This window comes from Anthonomus grandis, chromosome 1, assembly GCF_022605725.1.
Source record: "Anthonomus grandis grandis chromosome 1, icAntGran1.3, whole genome shotgun sequence".
NCBI lineage: Eukaryota > Metazoa > Arthropoda > Insecta > Coleoptera > Curculionidae > Anthonomus > Anthonomus grandis.
The window spans coordinates 6,330,122-6,345,468 of NC_065546.1; the positions used below are offsets into that span (position 1 = coordinate 6,330,122).

Below are 15,347 nucleotides of genomic sequence, written 5' to 3' on the forward strand. Positions count from 1 at the left end.
GTATGGATATGGCTTCTTAAGTGCCAGTGACCGGTTAAAAGACCTGTCACTAGCCGAATTTTGCGTCTTTTTAGGTGTAGTAGATTTTTGGTGAGACAGGCAGAGGGCTCACCTATATGCGCTTTGGTCTGTCTCATACCAGGGGACTCAGTCCATCGTCGGTGGGTCCACTTGTCCAGCAGACCCTTCATTGACGCGACCGCAACGCATTAGCAATGTAGGTCTGTTGGAATGCTGCCACTCCTCTCTACCTGCAATGTGCGTCACGAATCCCTCGCAGTCCACAGTCACTGGAGCCATGCAGTCACTGCCCATCAGAAGAAGAGGACATTCCTGTATGGCCCGTGACCAAATTTTTGCGTGACCGGTCTCGCCAGCACGTAGTTCGCCGAGAACGTATAGCATGTACGCAGTCCTCGTTGCCTCAAGTTGCACAACGAGGTCCAGAGGCGGAAGACTCAGCAGAGCCTCGAGCGCTCTAGTTGGCGCCGTCCGCATGGAACCCGTTATGCTGAGACATGCAAGACGTTGGACTCTATCCAGTTGAGCACGAATTTTCGCTTTCTCCGTACATAGCCACCAAACGATAGCTCCGTATGTGAAAAGAGGTCTCACAATGCGCGAGTAGATCCAGTGGAGGATCTTAGGAGACAGACCCCAGGTATTGCCGAAAGCCCGCCTGTAGGCCCATAGCGCGCAGGTGGCCTTCTTAATTCTCGTGTCTGCATGATCGTACAGAGTTTGGAATCTAACTTGATTCCCAGAAACCGAACTGTCCTAGAGTAATGCAGCTGCACGCCACCTAGAGATATAACAGGGGGCGTGCCAAAGTTAGGTACGTCTCCTCGTGAACAGCAGGAGCTCTGCTTTTTTGGGGTTAATCCTGAGACCCCCGAGAGGTACCATATGGCCACCATACGCAGGGCTCTCATCACAGGGCCCCGCATTGAGACGGCGTCTTTCCCCGGGCAAAGGATTACCAGATCATCAGCGTAGGCCTGTGTGTATAGGCCAGCATTGTTTAAAAGATTTATCAGGCTGTCGACCACAAGGCACCACAAGGTAGGGGACAATACTCCTCCCTGCGGGCAGCCCCTACCCGCCAACGTTTCGACAATCTCGTTGTTGAGCTGGGCAGATACATGACGTTTCGAGAGCATGGCCTCTATCCAGCTAACCAAACAGGGTTCGAGCTGCGGCTCTCGAGTGCTTGGCAGATTAATGCGAAAGGGGTGTTGTCAAACCCCCCTTCAATGTCTAGAAACGCACCCAGACAGGCCTTGCCACTAGCCAGAGCACCTTCCTCACAAGGTGGCGTAGGGCCAGGTCCGTGGATTAAATAAATGGAATAAAATATGCTTTATGTTTTATATTATTTTTAATTCGGATCGAAATCTAAAAAGTACCAAAACAATAAATAATACATTATGGGTCTCTTCGGTATGTTTTTTACACGAAAATAAAGAGAAAAAAAAAGAAAAAAAGTAAAATTAGCACTGTTGAAATCTGGACCCAGGCGTCGGCCTGGGTTCGTCGGCTCATAGTTTACTCTCATTATTGTTAAACTATGAAGTGTTTGCGGCGAATATTCGAAAACGTGTTTATATCGAACATAGGTACACATTGTCATGATTTTTTTTTTGTTTTTATTGTTTTATTAAAGAAAATGTTAAATTCGGAGATACCTAAAGTCGACTAGAACCGAATTCTTTTATTATGGGATCATAGAAATAAACCTAAATAAAAACTTGAATGTGATGTGTATGTGATATAAATGAATCTTTTTATTTTAAAATTCAAATATTTTTTTTTGAAATACTTATCTATTAATAGGCTATAAAGACTAAAAAACTCGAGTTTTGTCAATGGTTTTATTAACAGGACTAATTTTCTGTTTTTTGTTATCTTGGCAGAAAATGGCATATTAAAATGTTAAACATTTGTGTCTTAAGACATAAATTATTAAGAAATTTATAATAATTTCAAAATATTTATTTTCCATAAAAATACTTTTTATTAGATAAGTGACAAATTTTTATGATCTTATAAATTGTTTTTTTACCATTTCTACATAAGCATTTGCCATCATTGCATCAGAGTTGTTGCAAGCAAACAAACTTCCTATTGTTCCGCGGCAATGCTAATTCTAGCCGTTTAATCTTCTAAGATGTTTTGAAAGATATGTGGTTATGAAACCTAGAAATCTAGTTAAGCTAGTATTATGATAGGCAAATGTTTCATTTCCTGGATAACTATTCATAAGCTGGAAAATCTAGAGAAAACTGGATCAGGAACAGCAGATGTCTACAGGCTAAGTAAGACACCCTTTCTCCCCCACAGGGGGAGCACTTACTTGCAATAGTGCACTTACTTGCAACAACTTGCAAGAACTACTGTTGCACGTAAGTGCAACCTAACTGTTCTCAACTGGCATAGGCATCTCTTAGGTATGGCTGCCAGCTCGCTGTGTCCTAGCTGAAGCATGGCCGAGGAGACCTCTCACAAATTTATAATGGTAATGCGTTAGATAGAGAAAAAAATGGATATCTACATCATGGGATCTCAAAATCAATAATCTGGATTAGAAAGCTCTTCTTATCGAAGCTTTCCTCTATAAGGGGTGTCTCCACTTACGTAGAGTTATAAAGAACGATCAGCTGTGACGACGGAGTTATACTGGGGTTTACACTTTTTGACTTTTAGAACTTAGCTGCTAAGATCAAAAGAATGATAAGGCTCACAAATAAGTTTAACTCGATAAACTTATACAGAAACAGAATACTGCTGATTATGGACAAACTGCAATAATTTCTTAGGGATAGATTGTAATTTTAATTTCTTCGCAAATTTGAGGATACCTTAAAGGATTATTTTATTACTTAAAGTTGAACGTTTGACCAAGGAATCTGCTAAGTTGTTAGTGTCATCCAACTTAATTATGATGCGAAATCAATGTCAATTATGTTGGAACCAGTTTTAGCTTTGGAATAAGACTGCTGCAGTTATTTATTTTGTCGTAAAAAATAATTTAAATGAAGTCGAAGAGACAATATAGATTCTGCATTCCGGAATATTTAGGAGTCTTGGATAAATAAAAGACTTCAGGATAAACTTATAGAAATTTCCTATAAAACCTCTTTCGTCAAATAATATTTTTTCTAACACACAGTACTGCCGTACATCTATTCTCAAAAAAAATGTCTTATCAAGCTTCAAAAGGTCAAAATTATCTAAAATATCTGAGATATGAAAGGACGAGGAGATGACAGAATACTTAAAAATGAAAAAGACCAAACTGCTTAATATACTATAAAATCAATAAGGATTTAATTAACCTTCGTCTTCCTATGTTAGAAAAGTTACGTAAAGTCTCAAGTGGGGTACATTTGTACCCCATCATGAAAATGATACTACTGATACATTTACATGTTTTTAATTATACAAATACATAAAATAAACTTGTAACTAATCAAATGATAAAAAATCATAGTTAATTTTCTTTGCACTTAACACACTTCACTTCTTTTACATGGTGTTCCGCGCATACGAAATTTTGACACTCCTTTCAAAGTTGTCTAGATTTGCGATCTCTATTTCGATCACAGAGATAACAACGTCCACTTTTAAGTCTTTCATTTTGGTTTTCAACTGGAGGAGACGCCAAGTCTGGAACAACATCCCGCATATACTGCCTTAGCGTCTTGCTCAAGCGTCCTGAGTTATTATATCTTCGTACAATATATTCTTTTACCAAAGATTCTCCTAACTGAAGCAAAAAATACCGTCGGTCGTCCTTAGATTTTTTGATTTTTGGATACTTGATGTCCCATAAAATAAAAGAGTTTAGTGCCGCAATATCTAATAATTGGCAAAAAATTGCCATTGGCCATCGATTGCAAATTCTACGAGCAGAGTATTGCTTTACCATTTTATCTGTGGTGTCTACAGCATCCTTTTTATCATTATAATGAAGTATAATATGAGGTTTATTATATCGAGGATTATAGTAGTATAGTATGAGGATTATAATATGAGGTTTATTATGAGGTCTTATATTTTTCATCTGCAACATTCATTGGCTCGATTCTCATCATTGGCCATCGATTGCAAATTCTACGAGCAGAGTATTGCTTTACCATTTTATCTGTGGTGTCTACAGCATCCTTTTTATCATTATAATGAAGTATAATATGAGGTTTATTATATCGAGGATTATAGTAGTATAGTATGAGGATTATAATATGAGGTTTATTATGAGGTCTTATATTTTTCATCTGCAATAGTATCATCATGATGTTCCGTAGACAATAAAATAACTGCTTTGCCTTTGCTAGGTGTATAAGTTACCTAATAATTTCAATAGGACCTAATAATTTCAATCTAGTTACAGCTAAATAAGCGTCTTATAACTTCAAATAACTGCACCAAATTTCAACCAAATCGGTTTAAGGATAGTTATAGTATTTTTAAAATATCGTTATTTTTTTGAACCTTCATCGCCCTGTATCTCAGAAACAAAGCAACTCCCGACATACGTTCATAGGAACTTTTTTTCATAAAACGACCTAACGATTCATCCTGTATAGTTTCGTACCGTAGTTAGGAAACACCCTGTATTTATATTTCATATACCAAATCAGCATTAATATATATTTAGCGATTTGCCAAATAATGTATTATACAATAGCTCAAATAGGTAAGTTTTTATGAATGAAATCAAACGCTTTTACTTTAGCAAAAAGATGTATTGGTTATTACATTATTTTGTCAAAGTTTGAGGCTTAATAAAAATTTAGAAATACTTTGGTAAAACAATGTATTGACTTTTTTTCAAAAACTAGTAACAATTTAATAAAAATTAGATACTTACCTCTAATGTAATATAATATTAAATCTTCTGTAAAAATTTGAAGCGTTTTGGATTACAAGAAAAAAAAACCAACTTTTAACTTAAAACGCGTTTTTCTCAAAACTATATTTTTGCGAGTACATCCTTTTACCATAGCAGGGTACCAGTAGGCGTGCATTCCCACGTGGGGTATAAATGTACCCCAGGCTATTCAAACAACTTTATTTTTGAAAAACCGAGAAAAAAATGTGGTTTAAAAGGCAGTAAATATTTACAAAGCTTTTATTAACAGAAAATAATTTTTTCACAAAAATTAAGCTTTTTTTGGGCAAATATGCAAGAAAAGAGATGTATGGGGTACATTTGTACCCCACCCGGGAAGACGAAGGGTTAATTAAAAAATAACAATAAGGGTAAATCTCTAAACTTTTTACTAATTTTACTCTTTAACTTTCGAGTCTTATTACTTCAGATACCTAAAAGATATAAATATCTACAAGATTATTTTTTTTACTTGGTCCCTGAACAAGATAAATGACAAATATTAACTACTGAATACCCCAGAATGATCCTTTAAAAAACCACCTTAAAAGTTACATTTGTTACGGACACCCACATAACTCGAAAGTTTTTATCTTGAAAATCTACTGTCTACTATAAGAATAAAAACAAAAGGGGTACTGGTCGCTTTGGTACCGTGAAGAAATATTTATACATCTGAAGACAATAGAAATAAATTCCTTTTTTTTAGAGTCATTGGAGTGCTGATCGTCATCATGATCTATTGTCACTGAGATAAATATTCTTTATCTTATGTTAGATACCAAGCAGTTTATATAAACGTGTCTTTATATAGTAGACTTTAGTAGTAGATTCTCATACTGGTTGATCACTCTGCAAGATTCGTATCCATTAAGATCAAATAAAGCAATAACAAATTTGCAGCTGCAATACTTTTGCAAGAGCACTTACTTTACTGCGTTAACTTTCTGTAAAGGTGCGGAAATAAAGACAAATTGCTCTACGTTTTTTGATGATGTTAAGATATTTATTGCGGCCATTAAATACCTTAATTCCAGTTAAATCACTACAATTAAAAATGTTCATTTGTAAAGGCTTTTGAGATATTTAAGACTATTGAAGAGAGCGTTTTACTAACCATAAATTACAGGTGCTTTTAATTAAAACCTCTGCAGTACTTCAAAACTAATTTTAATAAGAAGCTTGGCACGTAATTTGGATATCATATAAAAGCAGTAAAAAGGTCGAACTAATGGAGCAACTATCGAACAAGTGTGGAGAGTAGGAACCAAGAGAATAGAAACAGAAAACAAAAAAACCTGATAAAGAATTAAAGAATCAAAATGAAGACCTATTTAAGCTAACGAATGTATGACGTCTATAATGGTTTTCAGAGCTGGATTTAAATAGTGTACGCCTTCCTGACGCGAGAGTATATTTCTAATATCTAATTATTCTAATTAATTAATTATTGTAACTTCTAATAATTGAGAATACTTTGGTTACCTAATATAAATACAGAATATATTGGCTCAGAAACTTGAGAGAATAGTAAGTTATATTCAATGGAGCAGTTTTCCAAATTAAAAAAGCAATGGTGAAATCAAGCAAGATATATAAAAAAAGAAGATGACTCGATTAGTTAAAGATCCGGCAAAAAACCTTATATTAGTTTAATGCGCAAGCAAAAACTTTTGGTATATTCTAATTATACCATAATATCCAAGCTATAAAATAATTTACAATTAATATCATATTACGATCAGCGGTAGATACATATCTAACTTAATTAAAAGCTCACAAAGAATATGTCGGAACCGCCGAATTATTAAGTTCTTATTCTAGTTCTGTTTACTATAATTTATGAGATGCCTAATGGGATTTTAAAAGTGGCAGTTGGTAGTTAAACCACAAATTTACATGACTTTCGATCGAGGATAAGAGAAATAAAAAAATAAATAAATTGCGGGTCTTTAAATAAAAAAACAGGAAACAGGTAGAGATTAAATTGAGTCATTAAAATACTGATTTGGGTATAAATGGTTTAACTAAGCCACGTAAAAATAGGGCTTTGTGTTTTTTTATGGTTTAAATGGTTTTGACAATCTTCTTTGTTCGTATTATTTGCTATAGAAAAAAATTCAAGAAAAGCAGATTGTAATATTCGACGGAACTATTAAAGAGTATTGCAAGTTTTACTTTAGAGGTTAACTTAGAATACTGATTACACTAGAATAAATACAGGCTGTTTTGGATTGAGCGTACAATTTATACAGGGGGCAGAGGGTATATTTAATAAACATGCATAGTATTCAACGAGCATAATTTAGTACAAATATATTTGTACTAAATTATGCTCTTCACTAATAATAATAATTATTTATAATTTGGCTTCTTTAAATTGCCAAATTTCCATAGCAACGCTGGAAGAATTCTACTACTATTCTACGTTCATGATGACGGTTCTCCCTTCATGTGATGCTATGATAGTATCAGTATTTAGTGGTGGAAAGATTGCCTTAAATTTAAATCGCCTTTTTTTCCATGCGGTGGCACAAAGTGCAAAAGTTATTACCATTGTAACACTTGATAAAAACACTCAAATGAGACCTTTATCCTTTTGAACTCAAAAACTAAAGAAAAAATATAGAACTTCACAAATGACAAGTGTAAACACAAAGCCGTTTGACAAGATGATATTTCGCGCATCACTGAGCTTTCGCTTGTGATGTTGCCATTCCAATTTTTTTAAAAGCGGTTTTAGGAATAAAAATGTAAATAATTTTTTTTTTGTTTGAAGATGTTATTTTTGCTCTTAGAGTAGGTTATATCTATTTCTACTTTTTTTTTTAAATCCGAAATCCACCACAAATATTAATAATATTAAAATATTCCCTTTTGAAAATGTATGTAAATTTGGCAACAGAAAAACGGTGAATACTTTGCCGTAGAACTATGGGCAGTTTGTTTGCTGGCAACATCTGATGCAATGATGCCAAATGCTTATGTAGAAATAGTAAAAAAACGCCCTCTATAATATTATAAAACTTTTACAGTTATACTTATTTTGACAGGCGCAAAACAATACTAATCCTCTTTAATAAAATATAATAAGATACTCTATAAAGAAGTCATCATCCAAAGTTTTTTAATGAATAAGATTACATGTTTTATGAATGATAACATGTATCTATTTCTACTTTTAATTTTTAATCCAAAATCTAACATCAATAAGTTAAATTAACATTATTGAATGTGTTGATATATAGCTAAAAATTTCCTATTTTGAAAGTGCGTGTAAACTTGACAACAGAGAATCGATGAATATTTTTGTAAACAAAACACTCCTCTTGCCCCTGTGCACATGTTGAACTCAAACAAAGTTGTTGTTTACTAATTCTAGCCTTTCAATGTTCTAAGTGGTATTTTTGTAAACAAAACACTCCCTTGCCCCTGAGCGCATATTGAACTCAAGTAAAGTGATTGTTTACGTATTATAATTTTACAATGTTCTAAGTGTGCAATCTACTAACAATATTGGAGGTTTGTGCATATGACATCTGCTGCAACAACCAATCAAGTCTTAATTGAAAACCTTCTATTTATTTACATATTGCAATAACATTTTAATTCTATTGATTTTAAGCAATTTAGCACTGCCCAAAGCAGCTTAGGTAATCTTACAAGATATCCTCAACAACTGCGTGGAATCTTTACCTGAAAAGTCTGGTACCCGAAAGCAAGTATATAATTAGCAAATGCTAAATTATAGCAGTTATAAGAATTAAACTTCGTATTTCTGAGTTGTGCTTAATGCGTATCTTTTTTTCGCTCTGCATAATAAATTCTGAGGCACTTAATAACATTTTCAACGCTGCTGATTTTCAACATTCAATAAATCCAACAATAACATGCTCTGAAAAGAAAGAATGGCGCACAAACGACCAGTGGTTATCTGTTAAAAATCCACTTATGTCGGCGTTTCTCATTGTATGATGATTTCGTACCCAGACCGGCTAAACCGAAAGCGCCGCGAGTGCATGGTGTTCTACACCGTCATAAGTTACATTTTATGGTTTGTATTTCGCTGGTCCGGCGACATTCTTGGAACCTTTTGCCATGGTGGGTGATACCATGCCGACCTACCTGCTTGTTCTTTTTAAAAAAGTATGATGTAGAGTCATGTATGTTTTGAACAGGTAGCCTGCGGTTGGTTATCTTAACTTATACATTCAAAAGAACCATACAAATACCAAACTGCTCATCTATTTATTTTTGCAGTCTTAAAAAATATTAATAAGCTTCTGAGCTCGTTTTTTATATTGAATACTGTCAGTATTTCAAAATACTGTCAGTAATACTGATCGTGTGAGGGCAAATACTGATAGACTGTCAGTCGTGAATGAATGACTGATGTGATTTTTGGGATCCTGAAAATCACGTCAGTCATTGAGGGGCGGAGCTAAAAGATTAATGAAAATACTGACCGTGTCAATCATTCCAACAGTCGTCAATCTGAATAGCGTCGTGCACCGTGCAGAGACAGAGGCAGAGATAAGTTGAGTACCGTGCACAACGGAAGAAACTCAGGAAACGACCGCTCTGAGCTCGATAGCTTCACCTGACACGTCTATAATTTTAACGCAATTTATAGACCTAGGTTCTATGCCAGAATTGTGGAATTCAATTATATCTGAATATTGTGGCAGATATAAGAAAAGAAGAGGATATGAAGCTCTGCTTAAAATTTTTGTGCAGTACAAACCGAATGCGACCATTGACGATGTAAAAAAACAAATCAATACGCTAAGAAATCTCGGAAATGTCATTCGGAAATAATTTTTGTAATCCTCGGATCTGTGTCTTTAATAAAATTTAATAAATTCAGATGGGTATATTTTTCACGTTGACTAATTCATTGCTTAATCCAGCGTCTCTTTTGCTTATTACGTTTAGCACTTGTTAAATGTAAAATTATAATAGCAGCGCAAGCTTCCTTTTTATAATCCATAGCAAAATAACTAACAGATAAATGACGTGAACGAACACGGTTTAACTGCTTCAAGCAGCAGAGGATTGGAGCAAATCAGCAGACTGGTGACCGAACACACTTAAGGAGACGATTCGAGCAGACTGATGACTGGTCGCGTGAGAAATACTGACGAAATACTGTCAGTCTTCAAGATTGTCAGTAATACTGATCGTGTGAGGGGCGCTTAAGACTCACCCCGTATTAAGGTTCAAAAACTAAAAATACGTCATAGACTTAATATGCAAAATGAATTTGACGGATATATTTAATTTACTATGACACCTGACAGTTAAGTATTGACAAGTTGCCAATTGGTTGAATAGACCCTGGTTATTTAAACTTATAAAGGGTCTTAGAAGGCAAGAAGATGACTAGTCAAATTTGACTAATGACAATTCTTTAATCACTTTGACAGATCTGTCCATAACGATTACAGATATAGAAGATATCTCCTCGTGAAGTAAAGCAAGGCGTTATTAATATTTTTATCAAAATCGCTGAAAATGGAAAACGAAGCTGGTGATTGCGTTGACCTGTATGTTCCAATGAAGTGCTCCGCCTCGAGCAGGATCATAAAGGCCAAGGATCATGCATCCATCCAACTTACCATTGCTGAAGTTGATCCGATCACCGGTAGAATGGCAGATAAGGTGAAAAACTATATTTTGTGTGGTGCTATCCGAAGAATGGGTGAATCTGATGATTGCATTGTGAGGTTAACCAAGAAGGATGGCATTATTCCACAGAATGCTTAGGCAAGCAGAAATTATTATTTTTTAAAGTTAACCAATATAATGTATTACTACCTTGAATAAAAACATTACTTAAACTTCTTAAAAAGAAGGTCTTTCATTTAAATGTGTAACATTTACAAAAGAAGGTGTCCGAGACAAAACAGCCCACCCTGAAAATCTTGAAAAATAAATTTTTTAGCCAGAAACAGCCGAACTCGTCAAATTTAATATTTAGGGGGACATTTATTGACAGAAATTGGGTTTCTCTGATGTCATACCCTTACCTCCCAGAGCCTTCATGTCAATTTTTAGATGGAAATACAGGTTGAGTGATACCTTGAATTAAAGGTAATTTTATTCTCTATATAACCCTATTTGATTTTTTTATTTTATTAATTCGTTTTCAAGAAATATGAATAAATGTGGTTGACATTCTTCAAAACTTGCAATCCTGTAATTTTGTTGTCTGCATACATTTTTTTTTGGTATCAGTGTTTTGTTGAAGTGAGCAATAACAACAGTAGCAGAAGTATTTGCTTAATCTTTAATCTAGTCCTGGCGATGTTGATAGTATTGATAATAATGGTTTATATGCTGCAAGAAAGAACTGAGTTGGTGTATCTTTATTGCCAACAAAAAAAGTCTGCTAGAGTAGCAGCACGTGTTTTTATGGTAGTTATCCGGATAAAATAATAAGTCATCCTTATGTAATGGATTTGATGAATAGGTTTCAAGAAACAGAGTTAGTACAAAACAGAAAAAATAAGTTCAGCACCAGTTCAGCATCAGTTCACTCAGTGTGAGGAATGAATTTGTACAATTTGCAGTGTTGGGACTTTTTGAGATGGAACCTAATACATCTGCTCGAAATATTGCAACTATATCTGGAGTAGGATTCTCAACTTCTCGATAGGTGACGACTCGGAAAGTCACGACTACTCGAAGTAGATTTCGATACCTAGCGAATGGGTGATTCTCAACACGTCTCGAGTCGTAGTCGTAGCAAAAGTCAAAATTATATTGGTAGCATTGAATTTAAACTCGTAATTTGACAGACTTGACGTTGACATATTGTTAAATTATTCTGATATGATATTTTTATTATTATTTTTGTTTGTGGTTTGTAGCAAAGGACTAATACCTATTATTTAATAATACATTTTCTTGTGTTTTTATTGTTAGTAATGATCTAAAAATGTTGCCAGTTTTTTATCATTTGTTAAGGCAACAAGCCAATCTTGATTTTAGACGTAGAAGGAGAGAATGCAAAGAGAGTTTTGATTTTAATGGTATCAGTGATAATCGCTTTAAAGAACTCTTTCGTGTGAATAAAGCACTCTTCCAGCATCTGTGCGAAGTTTTGAGACCTCATATACACAGGGATAAGGTATCGGTGGAACAGAAATTCTTAGTAGCCCTAAGGTTTTATGCAACTGGTGGCTACCAGAGAAGTGTGGGTGGAGATTAAAAGTTCTAAGAAGTAACTAAAAATTATAGGTAGCCACAGAAAGTGCCAATTTAAAATGGCATTTTTTTTTAAGAGAGCAATAATATTAATTAATTAAAACAATAAAAATATAAAAAAACAATTTAATAAAGTAGTTAACAAAAAGATAATTGAGACATAAACTTAAATAACATAAATAAATACAAACCAAGATAGCAACTCAAACAATTAATAACTAAACTCTTAAAAAATAAATACAAAATAGGAATAGAACAAAAATCACAAAAAAATTTCACTCTGGTCACAAAACTTATACTAAATTAACAAATTTTGTATATCTAATATATTACCAAATAATGGTTGTGTTTATTTTTTATGGTAAGTCATTATTCCTTTTACTTAAAGATTGAAAGCCTTCCTTCAAAGTCAAATTTATTTCTGAAAGACCACATTTGAAAGTGTTTTCAATGCTTTTTAAGCATTCTATGGTTTCTTCATATGCTTCCATTGGGTCCTTACTTTTTTTCTTTTTTTTGGGAGGAGGTTCACTATGATTCCTAAAGAATAAGTAATCATGGTCTTGGTCTTGCCTAGGGCATACTTGCTCACATGGACCTTCACTTTCCTTACCCCTTTTAGCAGCAGAAGTCGAATGCTGCTGTTGAGCATCATAATTATTATTATTCTCTATTTCAGTAATAGATTTCTTTAAGGTTGTGGTACAAGCTGTTGAGGTTGAAGGTCCTGATATGCTAACATTTATCTGAAAATCGCAATATAAAACAGTTAATTAATTAACAAGAATTTTATTTAAACAAAAGTGAAACACAGTAATTTAACAAAAACCATTTGCTTGTTTATGATTGGTCTATTTTGCAGGGAAAGAAATACCTAATCAATTAAAATACTTACACCTCTTTCCTCCACACCAATCCCTGCATAAAACATAGTGCCCAGAATGTTAAGGATTCTCTGTTCTAAATCTGACAAAGCCTTACGGGTTGCTGGACCAACACCTGTGCCTTCTTGATACCTTTTTATTTCGGCAGCTTTTTTTTTTAATTACTTTTGTAATCAGACCATGTCTAAAAATATATACCTACTAATTAAAACAAAATTTTTACATAAAATATTTTATTGATTCTAACTCAGATTTTATATTTGTATATCAGACACTCACAAAGCAAACTTTAATAAAAGTCGCATTTCAATCAAAAATTTGTTTTATAATGATAATTTGTTTGTTGTATAATTCAGTAAATGGCACTTATAGCAGCATGTGTTTAACTTTTGTGATTGTGACTAAACAAATGTATAAATCTGGCATTATATTCTATATTTTGCTTACTTTTTGCCACTTTTTCACATCTCTAACACCAAGTCTAAAGGATTTTACCTTCTAAGGGATTTAACCTGGTGGTTAAATTTCCCCACGGTGCCTTGAACTTCTCCCTAGCATTCGAGGCAGAAAGTCTACCCCTTGCAAATTCACGGTTGTCTTCCATAAACTTCCACATGCTGTATTTGCATTCTTCCTAGGTACCTGTTTAATAAAGATTATTATATGGCAGGCTCCTAATTTAAAGTAAATAAAATTTACTTTAAATTAGTAAATTTAAAGTAAAATTAAAGTACGGTAATTAAAAAAAAACAAACCTATAATAATATGCATAAATAAACAAACAACTTACCGGATTCTCCAACTGCACGCTGCCTAAGGTGCGGATCGATTTAAAACTTTAAAAAATATTTGGAAATAATCTGTACTTGTACTCCCAAACAAAAAATCAAAATATAAAAAATTCAAACTGAAGCTCAAGAACATGAACCAACAACGGATCATAGAGTAATTAAAAATGTATTCAATATTCATTTCTCTATGCAACGGATTGTCGTTGTCGATGTCCGATCCGATAGAGATAGACACACATAACGAAAAAAATAAATAAGAGATTTTTCGACCAATAGATCGCTTCGTTTACCATTCTCGGCAGCTTCTTAGGTCCCGAGCGAAAATGACAGATGAACTCGATAGATCCCGACTCGCTAGCGAGAACGAAATGGATCGGGAATCGCATTTCGTAGCAACTCGAGACGTCACGTCTCGAGAAGATGATTGAGAATCCGCCTTCATGTCTAAAAGTACGGTTCACAGAATTTTGATATTAGACAAATGTCATGGCTACAAATATGAGCTAAATGTTTCTCATACGCATGCTCCTTTTATTTATATGGTAAGTCAATAGACACAACTATCAAAATGAAACTATCAATACTGGAACGACACTAATTCTCAGTTATTTCCAGAAAAACATCCACAGCGAACTCAAAAACTTGTGTATGGACTGATATCCTATATCCCTGATCCTTTTTAAATACAAATCTTAATGCTAAAAAAACTTCTGCAATCAATTCCAGAATAAGTTAATTACTTGAACAAGGTAATAACCCTCTAGAAAATGAACTGATGATTCAACAAGATGGGGTACCACAACATTATGCCGCTGCCGTTCATCATTTTTTGAACGATCTATTTCCTGGATGGTGCATTGGCCAGTGAGGTACTGTAGAATGGTCTGCGATCTCCCGATCTTGACCAAAGGAATCCAAGGGGTATTTGGATTTCTTTGGTCAAGGTTTTTTGGAAGTCTTGCCAAAAAGCCTGACTCTCTTAAGGATCTTCAAAATGGAATTGTTAACGAATGTCAGTTAATAACGCCCGAAATGATACATAGTGTATATGCTCAGATATTTTGAACAATAATTGTATTTTCTCAAACCAGAGTGGACTGTTTTGTCTCGGATAAAAATGTACCAAATATACCGATATCAAAGCGAAGTGGTTTGGCTGCAGACTATTTTTATTTGCGCGTAAGCGAAAAAATATCCCTTCATCAGTCCCTGTATCTATGATAATAATTTAGGAAATACGACATTTTTGACTAAAATCTTTTATTAAATTAAAATTGGAAACAAAATTTGGAGAACAACTTTCAATTAAATCGAAACAACGAACAAGTTTGTTACGTGATTTTAAAACTCAATACCTATAAAATTTATTGGAAAGTATTTTTTTATTATTTTAGACAAATACCAAAAATTAATTCCAAATAATATCAGACGACGGTCTCGAATAAAATCTCGTCATATTATAACAAGTTACAACTTGCCTCTGCTCTGCTAATATCAGATTCCATAATAGTGAAGGAAGTAATGGTAACCATTCCCAAGATGAGCAATTATAGCCCTAACAAGAAGAAGATT

The 15,347-nt window shown here is 34.1% G+C and overlaps 2 protein-coding genes across 3 annotated transcripts in view; both read left to right on the forward strand.

The window, feature by feature from the left end:
* Positions 1 to 15,347, forward strand: part of LOC126740177 (uncharacterized) — an 88,852-nt gene that overhangs the window by 35,485 nt on the left and 38,020 nt on the right. The gene's annotated exons all lie outside the window — the stretch shown is intronic.
* LOC126740203 (40S ribosomal protein S21-like) lies at positions 10,297 to 10,745 on the forward strand. Its single transcript, XM_050446142.1, has one exon. The coding sequence runs from the start codon at positions 10,406 to 10,408 to the stop codon at positions 10,655 to 10,657; it is 252 nt and encodes an 83-aa protein (XP_050302099.1). The 5' UTR covers positions 10,297 to 10,405; the 3' UTR covers positions 10,658 to 10,745.